At 39.8% G+C, this 19,318-nt stretch overlaps 1 protein-coding gene and 1 long non-coding RNA gene across 3 annotated transcripts; one reads left to right on the top strand and one right to left on the bottom strand.

The window, feature by feature from the left end:
• The first annotated feature begins 2,325 nt into the window (after positions 1-2,325).
• Positions 2,326-17,336, top strand: LOC104698304 (embryonic protein UVS.2-like). The gene is made up of 11 exons (XM_039553349.1): positions 2,326-2,421; positions 2,576-2,600; positions 3,498-3,635; positions 4,943-5,060; positions 5,609-5,787; positions 9,453-9,534; positions 10,449-10,576; positions 12,293-12,408; positions 12,837-13,062; positions 14,158-14,276; positions 14,842-17,336. Exons 1-11 carry the CDS (start codon positions 2,353-2,355, stop codon positions 15,070-15,072), a joined length of 1,431 nt encoding a protein of 476 aa, XP_039409283.1. The 5' UTR covers positions 2,326-2,352; the 3' UTR covers positions 15,073-17,336.
• On the bottom strand, positions 12,099-19,304 carry LOC120410141. 2 transcript variants are annotated; one of them, XR_005602105.1, is made up of 4 exons: positions 18,987-19,304; positions 18,170-18,576; positions 17,200-17,269; positions 12,099-14,396 (listed from the first exon to the last, which is right to left on the bottom strand). It is a non-coding gene; the product is annotated as an uncharacterized LOC120410141 (long non-coding RNA). The 2 variants fall into 2 exon arrangements; XR_005602104.1 differs by lacking the exon at positions 18,170-18,576.
• Between the last annotated feature and the right edge of the window lie 14 nt (positions 19,305-19,318).

Here is a 19,318-nt window from a genome sequence, read left to right as displayed (position 1 = left end):
CTGTTTGCTCACTAGAAATTGCCTGCATAACTTTTAAGTGAATAGCTGAGGAACTGAGCTTTAAAGTGACATTCCACTGAATCCTTATGCAATGGCCATTCACTCTCCTGAATTTTGTTTTCCTTCACAGGAAGGGAACCCTTTATAGGTTCATTCACTGTAATGCTGTAGCCAGGGAAAATGCCTCTGTACTTTCTCATTATGGAAAAAACATGGGACACACTATACTTACTGCTTGTGATGATACCTGTTACTGATACAGAACTAGGGAAGAACCCTATACTTAAACACCCACATGTGTTTGGTTTTTCTAACTTTGTCATTTAACATTTTGCCAAGAGCGATTTGGATTACATGGTGAAAGGAGTGCCCATTCTCTGTCATGGAATAAAGGTGAAACTAAGTAAGCATCACCAAAAATGTGATAAACATCATATTAAAATTTCTAACAAACAGCAGTGATAAAATATGTGCCTAAGAATGAGAAGTGTCAAATGCAATGTAAGAAAAGGCATATGGGAGAAGTTAAGCAAGTTACAGCTGTGTAGTCAAATTATTTGGATAGATAATGAAACCAAGACCAGAACAGTATTCTGGTAGAATATCAAAGCAGATAATGTAGACAAGCAGCATCAAAAAGGAAATTTGCATCTATGAGACAACTCCTGATAATGTGTTATCAGGTGATACGAGACTTTGGTCTATAAATTAGCCTTGAAAAATACCCAGTTGTTTCTGGCAGTCAGAAAAACTAATTAAACCATGGGATAAATCTCTTGACTTGAGTTTTTTTCCCCATGGAATGGATATGCAAAACTGTATGGCAGAACTTCAAAGGGCCCTCCCATCCCTGCTTGCTGCACACCTGGAGTGACCCAGCTCCAGGCTCTCCACAGTGATCTGGTCTTGTTCTCTTGCTTTTATTACCTAGTAACTTCTGCTCTCTCCTCTGTCATTTTGTGATGTATAGCAGTAGAAATATGCTCCTGTGACTCCTTCTGTCTCTCTTTTGAGCCTGATCTTGAATAGACACAGAGGTTGCTTGGAACTGTACTGGAGGAGTTCTGGTTAATGACATAAGCTAATGAGGACTTCTGAACTTCATCCTCTGATCAGCCAGAGAAAAAGGGGTCTTTTTTATCTGCACTTCACTATTGCAGTATAATCTACATGGAAATGAAAACGGTAGATAAATTGTGGAAGTCACAGAAATGTGGAATGTTTTAGAAAGTTGAGGAGCAAACTATTAGTAGGGTAAAATGAAAATATTAGTAGCAAAGCTTTACATAATATCAGCTATAATTTTCCTAGCAAAGTACTTAAAAACAAAGGACCAGCCCATATATCTGCCTGGAAAGGCACTTACCATCTTGATTTGCTGTGAACCACATAGGTTCCTGAAAACTTTGTCTTTGCAGGAAATGTCAAAGGTTTTCTTGTTTCTTAAAGAACTGATACAGTAAATCTTTACCATTTTCTGTAGCTCCTCAGTATTTGTGCAGGGGCTGAGGCTGGGAGAAGAAAGCAGGATCTGCCTGCCTATGGTGATGTTCATGTGGCTTTAGCATGAATATTCTGATTCTGTGGCTTACTCTTACAGTGTGAATTTTCTAGGATTCATCCTGCTTTTCTAGTCTTGTTTCTATTCATGGACATCAAAGGTGGGAGGGCTTCCCAGAAGCTGGGAAGCCAAAACTCTGTGACCTGGTGGTTTTATGTATCTGCAGATTCCAGAAAGACACACAGTTTCTGTCAGCAATGATTATATTGCGAGATACCATGTTGGAAAAACAATTTCTGTCAACAATCAGATTTATCTCTGACTCCAACAGATTTCTAGTGCTCCTGGCCAGAAATGCCTGGTTGAGAGCTGTGCACAGAGGGGACAGGCAGACAGATGGGTTCTGCAGAGCAGGGTATCTCCTGACAGCAAGCTACAGAGTTACTATTACAGGTAGTCAGTGTGGATGGATCAAAGAGTTCCTTGAGATGGAGTTTTTCTGTCAACAGACTGCTGCTGGATATCCTGTCCCTTGGTCAGCAGTGAGGGGACCTGCAGCAGCTCATGGGTTCTTCTTAGAATTAAAGATGAGTCACTTTAAGGTTACTGAATTTTCTTTCCTATTGCTCCACTTCCTCTGTTTTTTAAAGATAAATAAGAAATGAGAGCCTGGAAATTCTCTTGAGAGGTCCTGCAGCTTGTTTGTTTTGTGAAAATACTTCTTGTTATTTAATTTTGTTACTCTTGTTAACAACAGCAGGAGCTTTCCCATAAAACTTGCCCCAAGTAAACTAATCACAATTTTGAGAACTGAGCTGCAGAGCAGAGAACATTATCTTGGAAACTTGAAGATGAAGTACTTTCTTCTGCCAACTCATTTAGCATTTCTCTGTAGCTTTGCACTAAGTAAACCTGTCCAGGTGTGTCCCTGCTCTGGGATGTTGAGAATTTACATTGCTGCTGCTGAGTTGCTCTATCTTAAAATTAATTAGAAACTCTTACTGCTGTGATTCTACTTGATAGAAGTTTTCTGCTATGGAGATGAGCATGTACTAAATTTTTTTTTTTTTCCAGATAGCTACAAGAAAGAATGACTTAGGTGAGTTTGATTGTAATTATTATATAAATAACTACAGGTTTTGGTGGAGCTGCATCTGTATACCTCAATATCATTATTTGGTATATTTTTCTCTTTGAAAATGTTTTTTTTTCCAGCATCAGTGGAAGACAATTCACAGAACTCAAATGTGTTTAAAAGTCACATTCAGTGTGATTTTTTATGTTGTTGCAATAAAGAAGTTAAGAAGAATTATTGAGCAATTGCTACATGAAATACTCTTTTCCATATGTAGCCCTAGAAAATCAGAATATTTTTCACTTTGTTGTCTTTCCTTTGTGATATATAGCACTTTCCTGTCTGCAATACCCAAGACTGTTGTAATTTTTTGGCCTAATACCAGATACCTTTTGTCTGTGAGAAATGTATTCCCAGTGTTTTAGAGTCAGAACTGAGGAGCATGTCACAATGTCTCATGTCAAATTCCCAGTTAACTTGGAAATTAACAGCTTACATGCATTCAATATGCATGATAAAAACAGTACTCTCTTTTGTATGATTAATACTATTTTTACAGAGGTCAGTTACGATTTTTCTTTAATTCCACAGGGTCTAATGAAGAGAACAATGACTTATAATACTTAGCATTCCCCTCTGAAAGCTCCCAAAGCTTCTTAAGCTAAAATTTATTTAGTCACGACTTTGATTACAGCTGCACCATGACATTTATATTAATACTAAACTTTTCTATCCAGGAAGCAATGTAGACCTAAACAGTCTTAGCATACTAATCCTTCCACACATTATTAGGAAATGAACTTCAGTGAAAGAAATTTCCAAAGATACAAAATCTTGGTTAGTGTGTACCTCATTTCCCTTTCTGCACATGTATTTGCCTTCTCAGTGCCTTGTCTGTTCTTTATTTTCTACATCTGCCAGGTAGTGAAATAGCTGTGTATGAAGGAGACATCCTCTTGAGACGAGGGCGACGCAGTGCAATTAACTGTGAGAGTTGTTTATGGCCCAAGTCACAAGATGGACTGGTCAAGGTTCCAGTTAACATCTCTTCTGATTTCTGTGAGTGTATGTAAATGGATGCTCTAAAGTTAGCCTTGATTTTCCAGACCCTATATTCCCTATTATTTTATGTTTCTGTGGCATGCACCAAAAGCAACCTTTGCACAAGCAAAATTTATTGACACGTCTCTTTTTCTATCCTGTTTGCCCTATGGAAGTTTGGCTTAGACTCCAAACAGATCACACTAAAATATGTGGTTACTTGGGCTATAGTCAGGTAATTAATTGTAATTTTAAATATTGGCTTGTTCCCACTAGCTACAATGTACTTTGATATTTAGCAAGTACATTAGAAGAAGCATAATTTGTTCACATTATGAAAGTATTTTTGTCAAAATTACCACTAGGAGCATGTTTTTGAACTCTATCATTTTCTTTCAAATCTCTCCTAAAAATATTCCCACATTAGAACCCCTGTAGAGGCAAAAATGGAGGAAAAATCCTTGGAAATATTTTTTCCTTTGTTGATTCCCTCTAGTCAGTCAATAGCTCTGTCCTGTGCAAAAGGCTGCAGGAGTGAATTCCATACAGATCCTTCTTCAAAGATCTTACCTTGAGAGAAAATGGCATGGAAGTGAAATACAGCCTGAGCCTGATTCCTGTTCCTCAGGGAAAGGAACTGAGAAAAGCCCAATTTCTGTGTTATCTAGGCTGCTTCTCTGCCCATGTGCCTCCAGAACTGTAGTATGTACTCTTGTGAATAGGTGAGGGTTATTCCCTCTATCTCCCTCTCTCCAAAGTTTAAATATTAGGAAATTGAGATATGCATCAGTTGTAGATGATTCATAACTGAGGAAGCCAAATTAGGCCAAAATGTTCCAAAATAGATAAACACTCTGATCTTTATTTGGTACCTGAATAGAAACACTGTGATCTTCAGAGCCTTGGCTGTCTAAAGTGATTCCAAGGGGGCTGTGGAAGGCATTTGTTCTTTCTGATAAACAAAATAGGGGTTTGGTGCTTGGCTACAATCAGCTGGCTCATTTGGGATACTTTAGTCCAACTATTTGTATCTGAAACTCTCTCATTTCTTCTCTTCTGTCTAATGGAAGGAACAATGCCAATCATTTGCTTTCCACCAGCTGTCTCCTAAATAATATGCATATGGGATAGGTGTAATTGTTACACTTCCCCATAAAAGTCCAATCAGTCTGAAGATCTCTGAATGTTTTGTGCCCTTTTTTCACTATACTTGTATGATAAAGAGCTAATGTGTGCTGTGAAGTTTTAAAGCAATGCACCCCATCAATGCACCTTGGTTTTTGATTAACCAAGAAAGATTTCTCCTGGCCCCCTTCTCTTTCTAGCAATAACAGAGAGGTCTTGGATTGCTGATGCTTTGCAAGAGATCTCCACACTGACCTGTGTGCAATTTGTAAATCGCACTACAGAAAAAGACTATGTGTATGTTGAACGAGGGCAGAGGTAAGCTCCTTGTCTCCTGAGAGTGGCAGCACTCAAAAGGTGTTTCAGATTCTTTTCTGGTTTGTTTTGGATTTAAGTAATTGCTTTTTTTAATCCTAGCAGTAAAGATTTAGAGACCAAGTGCAATTTTTAATTTTTCTTTAGATATACTGGTAGTTACATCAGCTAATAGGCTGCAGGAATAAATATATGTGTGTATTTAAAGATAATGGGGTGTAATTCAAAATAAAAATTTTACTTAATTGTTATAAAAATTTAAATAAGTAAAATTGTTTCAGGTTTTTGCTTAACACTTTATAATGCTTCGCCTCAGTTTGATATAGCCAATTTACTGGTTTAAAATTTGCCATCATCATCACAAAGGCTTTATCTCCCTCCCACCATGTCATTTGGCAGCTTTCAGAAGTCTAGATATCTCGTGCCAGTGACTATTTGCATGTCCCCTTCTGTGGCTGCGTATCTAGAGAACCTTCATGACATTATCAATACATCTATATATTTGTATTTGCTAAATGTGATCCTTTTAGCTATTGATTGCTTGTTCTTAGCTGCTGGTCGTACTTTGGAAAGATTGGAGGACGTCAAGCAGTGGGCCTGGTGAAAAATGGTTGCATGGATAAAGGAGCAATTCAGCATGAAATGAACCACGCTCTGGGTTTCATCCATGAACAGGCACGGAGTGATCGGGACAGGTTTGTCAAGATTATGTGGGAACACATAGTGGCAGGTATGTCCACTAAATCGTAAGAGAAAATTTATACTTACAGTTAAAAGAGAATGTTTCTCCTTTAACATTCTCCTTTAACATTCTCCTTTAACATTCTCCTTTAACAATGCAAATAAGAACCATGATTAATGCTGGCTGAATTGCAGCAGCAGCAGCAGCACATTCAGTGGGATGGAATTTCTTGTTCAGTGTTTGTACTAAGGGAATTTCTGTGGCTACACTTATGGCAGTGTGGCAGATGCAGCCTAAAAGTAGCTCTACGTTCTTATTTTGATTGCCATCTTGAGCCCAGACCCCAAAATACCAAGATCATCAGGAATACAAAATGTTGTTGCAAAGACTTGGCCAGGAGGCAAGACTATGGGACCCTTAACTGAGGGGGGAGGGTGAAGTGTGACATTCGAGATCATGTTGGGGAATCACACAGCTCTATCTTGGGAAAGCCATGGAAATAGGGGCAGGCAGCCAGTAGGCATCTCGGCAGTGAGTGAACTGCACATATCCTAAAATGTGTATGAACAAGGGACTCAGTGTGGAGACATTGGATACACATGCAACCATTAGCATTTGCAAAATTTTGGGACCTGGCTTGATGTGAGAGGAAAGACTGCAATTATTTTTGTGGACAGGATCACATACACATGAAAAGAAGGAGTCATGGGGAGCAATTGGTCTGATAATTCTGTAGAGGAAAAACAAGTGGATACTGTTTATGGAAAGGAATGCAGAATGAATAGTCTGGGCATGTGCCCATGATCTGTGTGCTGGGAACATGGGCTCATATACAAGAGCTCCAGGCTCCGGGGAGGAAAGGGTAGACAGAATGGCAGGAGATCCAAGGGAAAGTGAGAAAGTGGTACATAGAAGGAAAATAGCAGAAGAAAGTATGCAGGCAATCACTTGTCTGATAGCTGTTAGAGAGCTGGGCAACCCATAACAATTGTAAAAATGCAATAGTCTATTTAGTTCATTATAGAAACTAATAGTAAATGAGGCTGGACAATTGAATACCAAATTCTATTAAGTCTCTTCAACAAATAAGATACTCAATTACTCAGTATCATGCACAGCTGAAAATATATCCATCTTTTTCTCCAGATGGAACTTGATTGTTTTTATTGCAAATTCCTAACACACTGTTCTCCAAACTTTCTTCAGCTATTCCCATGATATCTTAAGTAAATTCCATTTGTGTTGTTCTTTACTGAGGTTTCAGCTCCAGTGTTAAGGTGTAATTTTGCTGTGAGTTGTTTGCCATTGTACAATAAGGGTGTGCCATGTTTGAAATGTTAGCACAGTATGTGCTAGGAAAGAGAAGTTGAAAGCTTGAAGTTACATATACTAAACACACATCATCTTACACTAGTTTTTCAAAGGGAACTCCACAGATTCAGATGTCATAATTCCTGAAGGATACAGATGTAACCAAGCTCTGATTCAGGCAGTGTCATGAAATGATAAATCAGGGGGAAGAGGTAAAGAGGACAAGGCTATGCCAAAGGAGATGAGGTATATCATCGGTGTTTTAAGTGTACGCCATGGGTGGAGAATGAGAGATTGGTGTGGCAAGGGAGTCTGAATGCAGAGTGTGCAGCTCAAGCACTGTAGGGAAGAAATGCAAAGATATGCAGGGAAAAGGAAATGGAGAAACAGTTATGTTTATGGAGGACTGCTAATGTACATCTCATGTAAAAACATGCTGCTGTTAACAGTGCTGATGGCAGAGCTCCTGCTGACCTTGGTGGTGCAGAACTAGACCTGAAGACCTTTTCCAGCATTCCAACTCTCACACAAGCTGTTCTTCTCCTTCTAGGACTTTTGTATTGTAGATGTTTTCTGGGTTTTGTTTTTATCCAGCAATTTACCTTGGAAGCCATCCTACTTCTTTGTTTTGATAAAATGCAGCCTGATCAGTTGCTGTCCACTTAGCTACTTGAAACTCAGCTTGTTTTTCCCAAACTTTTGGGAAAAAAATATATTCAGAGTCTTCAGCCGCAGTTTCCTTTGCAGCTCTTCTGAGTCATTGCATTTATATTCTGGCAGAGGTAGATTCTTTTCTTTTTTTAGAGTAGAAAAGATGGGGTGAGTCCCCAAACGTGTGTAGGTCTAGACAGCCAGATCTCTTTGGCATGTGATGAGGTAGGTAGTAGTTTGCTGGCAGCACCTCAGTCCAGCCAGGATGCTGTTGCTTTTTCTTTATTTAGCAAACCAATTCAGCAAAGCACTTCTGTGCCAAACAGTAGCCATATGCTTCAATGTTTCACCACGTTTGAACTGTGTTCTCTGTTCATCACCTCAAAAAAAGCTGCACACTTGCTGATAATTCTTTCTGAAGTCAGTGTAGTAGATAAGAGGGACTGAGATTAAAACAGAGTCAGGAAGTCCAATGCTGTTGAGAAACAGTTTAAGCCTTAACTGAGTTTTAGAGCTATGAAAAGCTCCAAATTCATGTTTATCCCCAAATTTTCTATAAGTTGGGATTTCAGATCTTCTTTTTGCATCTCTTAGCCCTCAGCCCAGGACCAGTCTGAACAACATTACAGGCTGAGACTTGCTCTGGTTGCAAGCCTGCCAGCTGAGTTGTGTAGACCTCAAGGATGTCCAACTCTGAACTCCTGTCCAGATGGTCTGTGGTTTACAAACACATTTGTAGTTACAATAATGAAGGTACAGAACTGGAAAGGAGTGCTCAGTGGTTAGGGCTTTAGTCTTAATGCCAGGCTGACTGCATTCAGCTCCCTGCTCTGACTGCTTGCTTGCCTGTCTTACCATGGACAAGAGATCTAGGATGTAATTCATATTCATGATCTCCAGTCCGTGAGTAAAAGAAGTGCCTTCTTCACATGAAACTCCCTCCAACTGTGTCTCTCTTTCTTTCCCTCTCCTCTGACTATCCTGGAAGCCTTGAGGAATAGTTTCATTGCCTAACTTGAAGAAATAAAGCTAGGTGACATGAAATCCAGTCTCTGTCCCTGGGCCCCAGCTCTGTAACAGTGTAACACTTTCTTATCTCATATTGGCTTTTTAAAGCTAAACAGATGAAAAGTGGTAAAATGCTCAGCAGCTATTCTGACAGAATTTGTTTCTCTGCTTCATGTGAGTCACATCACTTCACTGTAGTCACTGCTGATGGGTTTGACCAGAGACAAAGCCACAACATGGCTGGTAGCATGAACTCTGGGGCAAGTAACAGGTAAAATGTATCCCTTTCTTTTGTGGCCTTATAACCTGTGGTGGAAGGACTCAGCAAGACATCACCCATGCATAGCTCTGAATTTTTCATCTAGGTGGTCAACTACATTTCCCTCTGAAGGGATGGATGCAGCTTTGGGGACATAGGTTGGATGCTTATAGTATTCAAGATAATGCACTGAAACATATTTGGAGACACGCTAATGAAGATGGACAGAGGAATACTTTTGCTTGAAGAGTAAAATGTATTCATTGATTATATCAAAACTTATTTGATTATATTCTGAAACCTACTAGACTGTAAAAATGGTTTTCCATGGATTTCAAAAATCTCTGGTGGTTTTGATAGATCCAAGATCTCATGAGAACACGTATTAGTATCCTATGTTACTTTCAGGATTATGACAGCAGGCAGTATACTATTAGAGCAGTAATAATTGTTCTGACTGAAATGTTGCTTTCCTACCTTACAGGGGAACAAGGAAACTTTGGGAAAATGAATTCAAAAAACCTGGGCCTTCCCTATGACTACTCTTCAGTGATGCACTACGGCGCGTAAGTTGTTTGCTGAGATGTCTTTTCAAAGGCACAAACAGCTTTCAGATCTTCTGCTCAGATCTAGGAAGGAGTTGCTCTGTGCAGGGAATGAGTTTTGCTGTTCATTTAAAATTGAGTGCATGGACATAAATAAGGGTGAGCACACTTCCTTTGTCAGCAGGATTCTTGGAAAACAAGAATTGATACGGATAGAAACAAAACATAGGTCAACATTTTCTTCCACTGTACTCTTGTCTCTTGCTAAAGGTCTTTGACATGGCTGAGGCCCAAAGTCTAACTCTACTGAATCACTGATCTAAACCAATTCTGAAGTTCAAATTGTTTTGTAAACGTAGTAACAGCTGATCATAGACAACAACATTTAAGTATACAGGCAAGAAAGACGGAATTTTTTATATCACTGAGATATTGTATGCTGCCTTATGTTAATCTGGGAACACTGTCTAAGGTTGCATTTTAGTCCATAATGTCAAAGCTTGTATCATGTACCTTCTCCTTTATTTCCACAAGCAAGTAACAATTTCTGAACAAAATCCTGAAACAAAACTTGACTAGCAGAAGGCAGGAAATTGCAGATAGCAAATAGACCATTAGTAACTGAGACAGAACTATTTCTGCTCCTCTGCCTCAGGAACCAAGAAGGTGGGATTCAGTCCATTTTGCTGGGCATTGGTGAAAGGCCTTTTCATTCAGGACAGTGCAGCTTTTTCTGCTTGCTTGCTTTCAGCTGCTGAACACCAAATATCTGCCATGCTGGTCCTCTTCAGGGAAGACCACCTGGTCTCTGAGAAGCTTCTTGTCCATTTCCATTTAAGTTGTGTTTATGGGGTACATAGAAAATGATTATACAGTTAGAGAACTTCCCTGTCTATGGAAAGCAATCTAGAAATGTGATTTCCTTGTTTCTACAGGTATGATTTCTCCAGCGCTCCAGGAAAACCAACTATTGTACCAGTTCCTGACCCCTCTGTACCTATTGGGCAGAGAGAAGGGCTGAGTAACTTGGATGTAGCTAAAATCAACAAGCTCTACAAGTGCAGTAAGTGCTGTAGATAGAAGGCATGTGAAGACACCTGATGTCTGTAGGCACTGACAGACGTCCCCCAAAGGAACGTGGCCCAAGGTCCCTTCAATACATCTTTCTCTCACCCTATAACAGGAAACAGAACTGTCCCTGTGCTGAACTGCTGCCTTCTTGGCTTGAATTATTTTCAATACTTCACTCTCATTTTGGGTTATCCCCACCGAATCCCTGCTCTTTGAGATAAACAAAATCCATCAAAGAAATCATGGTTGCTACCTCTGTCAGATTCTCATTCCAGGAAAGCTCTGAAGGTTGCAAAGCATGTAAGCTCTCCTCGGCCATGAGTATAGCTTAGAGTCATGTGCATCAGTAGGGCCAGCAAATTTGTGATTTCTCTTAATTACAAAATGACTGCAGGGCTGTAAGCACGGGTGCCATTCAGCCTGATCAGAACACCTCTGAGGAGAAAACCATAGGCATTTTGTATAGATATCTACTTTCTTGCCACATCCATTTCTTAATTCATCCCTGTGGTATCTTAAGGTCTAGAAATACCTAGCATTCCTCTGTAAACAGGAACTCTTGAGCTAAGATGCACAAAGCAGCTGTAACATGCTCCTGCAATGCACAGGTTTTGCCTTAACTCCCAGGACAAAGGCTAATTGACTTACATGGTATTTGACTTTTCTGGGATGTTATTCAATTAATTTCCACCAAAACAGCTAGAAACATTAAAAAGACCTAAATATTAATGTCCTAAATTCAGCTCTTGTGTTAGAACTTAGTTAAATAATTAGCATTTAGAAGGAATCAGCGTTCCTTCAGTGGGATGGTTAGGTACAGAAATCATTGCTGAGTGGTTCCTCCAAATTCGCAACTGCAGATAAGACAAATTTACAAATTAAGTGTCTCAAAGATAGTGATAACAAGTATCTAGTGATATTTATTCTTGACAGTGGGGCTGGGAATGAATCACACTTCAATACCTTTACTATGTAATTTCATAATTAGATCTGTATGTTTTGGAAGGAAAGGACTAAATTTAAAAAAAGGAGAAAAACTTGGGGACTAAAAAACCCACAAGAAGTCTGGTTGTCTCAGGAAGAGCAGGGAGCAAGAGAAAAATGTCATAAATTCCTATGAGCAGATGTCATATATTCATACTTTGTAATTTGGGGAGTTACATAAAGTGCAAAAACTGAAGATGTAGAAAGACAAAAGACAGATAAGATCAGACTTTGTATACCGGTTACTATGTCAACTATGTAGGTTGGCTTCAGTGCTCTCTGTTAGTGTTTTCCCCCAGTGACTACCTCTCTTTGCTTTGACAAAATCTTGTTTTCAAACTTGATGTTTGCACACATTTTTGAATACACACAGCTGCTGATGGAAATTGATGTACTGCTGTCATTGAAAGTACTTCTGTGATTGAAGTTAAGGAAGTTCTCAAAAGATCCAGACCTTTTTTAGTAAACTAAAATACGTGAGTGAAGCCCTATTGTCTTTAAATAAAACATTAGTAGGTGAAACAGGTAAGTACTTTACCTACCTTTATTTCACTTGCAGGTTTTCAATAGCTTTTACACAAGGAACATCAAAACAATTGTAAGCATTATAATTAATTTATACAAGCTTGACTGCTGCAAATGGTTGGAGAGACTTGTCAGGCATTTCAGGAATACTTTTGTGCAGTTTTCATTCTCTTCAACACTGTTTGGTTCTTCCCTTCAGATTGCTGTAGCTCTGTGTTGCCTAAACCCAAAGGCTCGTTCTCCTCTGTCAATTACCCATCCCCATACCCGAACAACAGCAACTGTCTGTGGTTGATCCGCATCCGTCGAAGTAAGGTAATTTTTATTAGGAGAAAAAAGGTTTGACCCACAGTATCCAGGCTACAAAGCATTATTTTGTTACCATGAGTAACCCCTGGGAGTCAGTTTCATGGACCAAGACATTTATTTTGTTACTCAGTGAATGAAAGTCTCAACAATTTTCATAAGACTTAAGACTATTAGAGGGATTATTTAACTCGATTTTTATCCAGTTCAGATTGGATGGCTTTTCAAACACAAGCAGTAGTGAAACATCAGTCTCTGGGATCTCAGTACTAGGATAGCTAGGTGAAATTCTGTGCTCTTTTCATAAAGAAAGTAAAGTTTCAGTAATACATGGATAGTAAAATGAATATGAAGGTTCACTTCATATTCAAGTAGATAGTTTGAGACTTTCCCTGTGTATAACATTAAACCCAACATCTGCTTTTTTGTTTCTCAAGATTTTCCTGCAGTTTGAGGCTTTTGATCTCCAACACTCCACAGACTGTTCTTCTGACTATATAAAAATTTACAACGGGAACAGCAAGAGCTCCCCTGTCTTGCTGGACAAGTACTGTGGGAAGGGCCCACTGCCCTCCTTAGTGGCATCTGGATCGACAGTGCTGGTAGAATTTGCAAGCGATGAGAGCATTACAGCCACAGGATTCAGAGCCTCCTACAACAGGGGTATGAACACTCCTTTACAAAGCTTGGAGAACAGCATTAGCAGTATTTGTATGGAAGAAGTGTACATTTTTACTATACCCTACAGAGTGGGTCTTTTCACTGTCATTCTTTACACTTTCACAGCAATCGGAAAGGCAGAAGGCCAGGCAATGATGGGTCTGAAAGTTCACAGGAAGCAGAAAGTGGGATGTTGCACAGGCCTCGTGTTAGTAATCCTGAGATCCCGCTCACATTCTTCTGAGAGCTTGTTAGACTTCTTCATATCTCCAGAAAAATGTCTTTAAATAAAAACAATGCAATGACTGAAATTAATAGGAGCAGTGCAGCCAAAGAGCACAAAGACTGCAGAACTCAACAAGAGACCTCACCCAATGAGATGCAAAGCCAGTATCTTGGCAAGATGTTATTTAAGGTTTTGTGGGATTTTATGCAGTGGGAGAGGTACTGACCTTGGGTACCTTACACTTTCTGAATTAAAAGCTTTTATTATGTACATGAAACACAGTGCTTCCTGTAATCGCTTGAGGGGTGTCTTTTTTGCAAACACACAAATGCATTATGGACTGCCAGACCAAATTCTGTTGTGCTGGGACATGCTTTCAGCAAGAAGGCAGTAGCCCAAAATTGCCTTATTTCAACTGAAAATCCAAACTTCTTTAAAGTATAAATTGAAGAAGTCTTAGAAATGTGTTATTTTTACTCTTTTTGCTTTATTCAGTTGAATAATTTCTAGAAAGCACTAGATCTAGCTTGATATTGCAATCTTGAATGCTTGAGCTGGTTCTTTTCTGAAGGGCAGTTAGTGCCATGAGAATGCTATGCTAATACATAACAGTCGATTGGAAAGTCAGATACAGCTTTAGATGCAGCTGTTCCCTGTCCTCCAAAGATTCTTTATCAGACACGTTTCTAGTTCCTTCGGTACAGCTGCTGATACAAATACTAAGTGAAGAAATAAAGTACTTCAGCAGCAGATTTTCATGGTAGCACATTTTTTCTTGGTTTGAAGAAATAATAGAGTAGGATGTAAGCAAGCTCATTTCTACTGACAAAACGCTCTTGTTAATATATCTGGTTCTCTCCTTTACTCCTCAGTGAATTGTGGAGCCACTTTCAGAGATTCAAAGGGAGTCATCACCTCTCCAAACTACCCCAGTAAATACCCCAAAAACCGAGCATGTTTCTGGGTCATCACTTCTCCAGTCGGATACAAGGTAAGGCACAGATGAATTCATTTGTGGGTTTCATCACTGTTCTCTGATGAAGCCTCTGTTTCCCTTGAAGAATAAGAGCTGTGATGTCACTTTTTCAGCAGACATTCTCAGAGTAAAAATCTGAAAGCAAAAATTCATTTTAAGAATTTATGCTGGATCCTGGTATCTGAGGTGCTTAGCAAGGGAAAACCTTTACACATGCATGTGAACTCTTATGAATCTAGCCTGTACCAGCAGGCTTTGTTCAAAATAATCCCTAGGTAAGAGCTCCCACTCGAAAACTGAAACATCACACAGGTGCTGTTTTTATATTTCTCTAGAGGAAAGAATGTGAAGCGTAGAAGATCAATCTTGTCCCTTGCTTCTCCTTCCAATCCAAATACTGATGAACTAAGCAAATATTTTGCTACTAATTTGCATTGCCATATGGGATCAGGATGTGGTACACACACAGAATAAAAAGTGGTGCCTGCACACAAGGAATTTAGGCAATTTATTGTTAAAAAATGGGTAAGAGGAAAGGTTGTAACCTGGAAGCAAAGTGCTTTGGTTGTATTTTCTCCAGATATCTCTCAAAATGTTATCCTTTGAGCTGGAATATAGTGACAGATGCATCTATGACTACTTGCTCATACATGATGGAAGCCGCCCTACATCACCTGCAGTTGGCCCTTATTGTGGGACAGAGAAGGTTGCAGACTTTACTTCCACTGGGAACTTTGTGCTGGTTGAATTCCACACTGATTTAGTGTGGGAGTTGCCTGGATTTGCAATGAGTTATACATTTGGTAGGTAAATACAATACAGATGGGGTTTGAAAAACACAGAATGAGAGTAAGAGTCCAGGTAGCCACAGGTCAAAGTCAAGATGCCACCAATTTCAGAAAAAAAAGTATAGCCTGATACCTTTAACAAGCTTGAAGTTTGACCTCTTAGTCTTAGATCTACAGTGGTGTTAATTTGCATGGTGAATCAAGGACAGAAATGTTCCTGCTCATGGGATGCTTCTGCCTGAGACTGTATGCTTTTTATTATAATATTCTCATTGCTGGTGTTGCATGGCCAAACACAACAGCAGAGCTGAAACTATGTAAGCAGATTTTCAAGAACTTCTAGTGGTAGAAACTGGGTCCATAAAAAAATTCAGAACATGGCTATGTAGTAACTCTAACCTGTATTCTAGCAAATGCTACTACCTAACCTTAATGTGCATTCCAGCATACATACAGAAAAATCTTCAGACACCTTTATTTATGCTTTGAAGCCAAGATCACTTATACAGTTTATATAGGCACCAGAGCTTAGCCTGGAAATAACCACTTGACACGGAACAAGTGGTGTCATAGTACAGTATGACATACAGTACCTCAAAGATTTGCACTACTCCTCTGCGAGATGAACCAGGTCAGGGAACAGATTTAACTAAAGAAACTAAAGTTAAGAGTGGTAGGAACAAGCAGTGAGGAAGAAGGAATGGAATGAACCTATTGCTGCCCCTTTGCTGTGGCCCGAGTCAGGTATTGAAATTGTCCAAAAGGTATTACGACAATATTTTTTAAAAATGAGGCCTGAAAACCTAATGCAAAGACCATTGAATGTGCTCTTTGGAGAGCATTTTAGGTGTGAAGCACCTTGTCTGTAGAGAGAAATCCTCCTCCTCTAAGGAGATGGCTGGAGCTGAGAAAGAAATCACCACTGTAAACACCTAATGCTTTGCCTTCACTTGATGTATTCAGAATTAAATGCCAATGCCAAACTGGGAGATGCCAAACTTAATGAATAATAAAAGATTTTGCTAGAATTATGCCTTTGTGAAGAAGAGCATGTAGAAAATGTCAATTTGCTTTCCTGGTGCAGCCAAGAAAATTTTGAATTATGATTAATTTGTAGTGGCAGGGAGAAGGGGCTTAAGGATCTGTAATGTTTTGTTTTTTAAGCACTGGTTAATTTTCACCCACAAAAGAATGATAATTGATAAGTTGTGGACATCAGGGTTTAGAGCTTGCTTGCATTGTGGTGGGAAAGTGCATGCACAGCAGGCAACAAATATTTGTATTTCTTACAAGCTCCCATCTTCTGGCTATAAAAAGTATTCCCTCATTTAATTTGGTTCACTATTTAGATTGGCACATTTTTGGAGAATGTAACAATTTCATCAGCATGACAGAAAATTAAACTCTACTTCTATTTTTAACCTCGACTTCAGACTGTAAAAATGCTAATTCTTCTCCTTGAGCCTGAGGACTTTCATGGAGGTGCAAAAGTAACAACCCTGTGATAACTCTCATTGTATAACAAAGTCAAATGGGTCCCTATTTTAAACAGGCAGTGCTGGACAGCTTTGTAACTTGAGTATTACTTTAGATTCCCCTCCCTTGGTCTGATGTGGAGCTCTACATAGGTCCAATGTTTTAGATGTTCACCCATATTTGGTAAAAGAGCATGAATAGCACGTTCAAACAGCAATATACCATATATAGGAATAATGGTCTTGCAATTTGTCCCCAGAAATATGGTTTTAAGTAGGACATTGCCCATGTATAAATATTATATATAAATTGGCTCTTAACACTCATATGCTGAGCTACATGAATTTAGAGTAACCAGCTAGTAGACACAAGGGACAATACAGTCAAAAGTTTGGGATTCAAATACCACAATAGGAGGATTTTCAGAAGTTCTAATTAAAGTTCAACACTCAACACACTTTTGAAATCCAAAATGTAAGGATTTAACCTTAAAACACAGAGGTATCTAACAGTGATGAATATATGCATTCCCATAGCTGTACATAACTCATGACACAAACAGGTATTACCTTAACTGTGTACAAAACCAGATGTTTTTAAAGAGAAACCCACTTCCACAAGTCTGTGTGTGTGGAAGAAATAAGAGTGTTTGTGTCCACGTATTCCTTTCTTACCTGCTTTGAGACTGTCCTGGTTCCTACTTGGGAGGCAAATCAGAGCCTTTGAGTACTATGATTTTGCTGTCTGTAAGGACCAGAACAGAGATCTGTCAATTACTGCTGCAGGAGAAAAAACAGCCTGGAATAAAACATTACAGAAGCACACAAAAATGCGCTACTCATAGGTCTTTTTTTGTGTTTGATTTAAAACACATTTCCCTTACATAAATAAATAACTGTGGTTGAGATGACACTTGCTTGCATGACTACAACCCCGGTTACTGAATCATAGAATAGTTTGGGTTGAAAGGGACATGTAAAGGTCACCCAGTCCAGAACCCTGCAATAAGCAGTCATCTTCAACTAGATCAAGTTGCTCAGAGCCCCATCTAACCTGACCTGGAATGTTTCCAGAGGTAGGGCATCCACCACCTCTCTGAGAAACCTGCTACAGTGTCTCACCACCCTCACTGTAAAAAATTTTGTCTTTAAATCTAGTCTAAATCAACCCCCTTTTAGTTTAAAACCACTGTCCCTTGTCCTTATCACAACAAGCCCTGCTAAAATGCTTCTTCCCATCTCATATAAGCCCCCTGTAAGTACTGAAAGGCTGCAGTAAGATCTCCCCAAAGCCTTCTTGTCTCTTGAACAACCCCGACTCCCTCAGCTTGCCCTCATAGGAAAGGTGCTTAAGCTCCCTAATCATCTTTGTGGCCCTCTTCTGGACATGCTCCAACAGGTCCTTGTCTTTTCTGTGCTGAGGACTCCAGACCTGGATGCAGCACTCCAGGTGGGAACTCACCAGAGCAGAGAAGCTGTAACTAGGTAGGACAGAGAATGTACAACTTACTGTGCAACAACTGAGTTTGGCAAGAAGAAGACCTACAAACCAAAGACCATTTAATCTCTCCTGCTCTTCAAATAGAAATTGAAAACCTTATAAGCTAAGTCGTCACATAGGATTTTATAATCGAGTTCGCTTTACCATGGGAAACATCTACGGGCAATAAAAAGAAATAAAGGAAAGGCTGCTGCTGCTTTGCTGCCAAATGGCCTTCGGCTCAGGAGCTGGAGAACGGCGTGGGCCGGGCACCCTCTGGCGGACACCTGCAGGGAACGGGAACGGGAACGGGAATGGGGGCGGGTAGCGCTTCTCCTGCAGGCCGGTGAGAGGGAGCGATCTCCGCTCCTGCCCTGGGCACGGCTCCCAGCTCCATCGGCAAATGCAGCCGAGGCGTCTGTCAGCAGGGAGGCTCCGTTTCCTGAACGTGATCCCTGCCGCGCACCCCTGCTGATGCTGCTCCAGGGATAGGAAGGTTTCTTGGGGTCGCTTCTTGTATTTTCTCTTAAAGAGCGGCACTCCACATTCCACCTGTCAGTCGGTAGGTTGCACTGTAACATTAAGATGGAAATCTTCTGTTCCTGTTTTCCCGTTGAGCAGCTCAATAGCAAAGACAGTGAAGCCTTTGAGTTTATATTTGTCTCGATTCCCTGCTTTTTGCCTACAATACCTGGAATTTCCGGGTGGTCTCTAACACAATTGCTGGACAGGTGCAAAGTTCAGAAAATTGTCTTTCTAATGTCTTTTAACATTAAAAAACCTAACCAAACAAAAACCCCAACAAGCAAACAAACGTCAAAAATGAAAGATTGAGAGGGAACCCCCATTTTTTCCCTTTAAATTTAGCTTTATTCAGATATTAATGAGTCTTACTTCCTTGAATAAATCAGTTTCCTAATTTAATTGTGTAGATCTTTACAACGTGGGGTTATATATTAAACTGGAAAGAACTCAAATGTACCTGCAAACTCACGCTGTTAACAGGATGACTCATATGCACTCCGTGACTCTTTTCACAAACACGGCAGGACACCAACGCCTGAGGGCAGGCGGATCAACACTGACAGAATGATGGGCTGGAGTTTTGCGGTTCAGCTGATTCTTGCTCTTCTGAACCAGGATCTCACCACAGGTTTAGAAAAAAAAAAAAAAGAAAAAAAAAACAAACCCAGAGTAGCTTGAGCACAAGACTATCAGCCTTAGAGAATACACTTTTTTGTTTTATTAACACCCAAGCACAGCTAATTCCCGCAGGGACATGGCGCCTCCGGCGGGGCCGAGCAGCAGCACCAG

Source organism: Corvus cornix, chromosome 5 (assembly GCF_000738735.6).
Source record: "Corvus cornix cornix isolate S_Up_H32 chromosome 5, ASM73873v5, whole genome shotgun sequence".
Taxonomy (NCBI): domain Eukaryota; kingdom Metazoa; phylum Chordata; class Aves; order Passeriformes; family Corvidae; genus Corvus; species Corvus cornix.
This window is presented reverse-complemented; position numbering and strand designations above follow the sequence as displayed.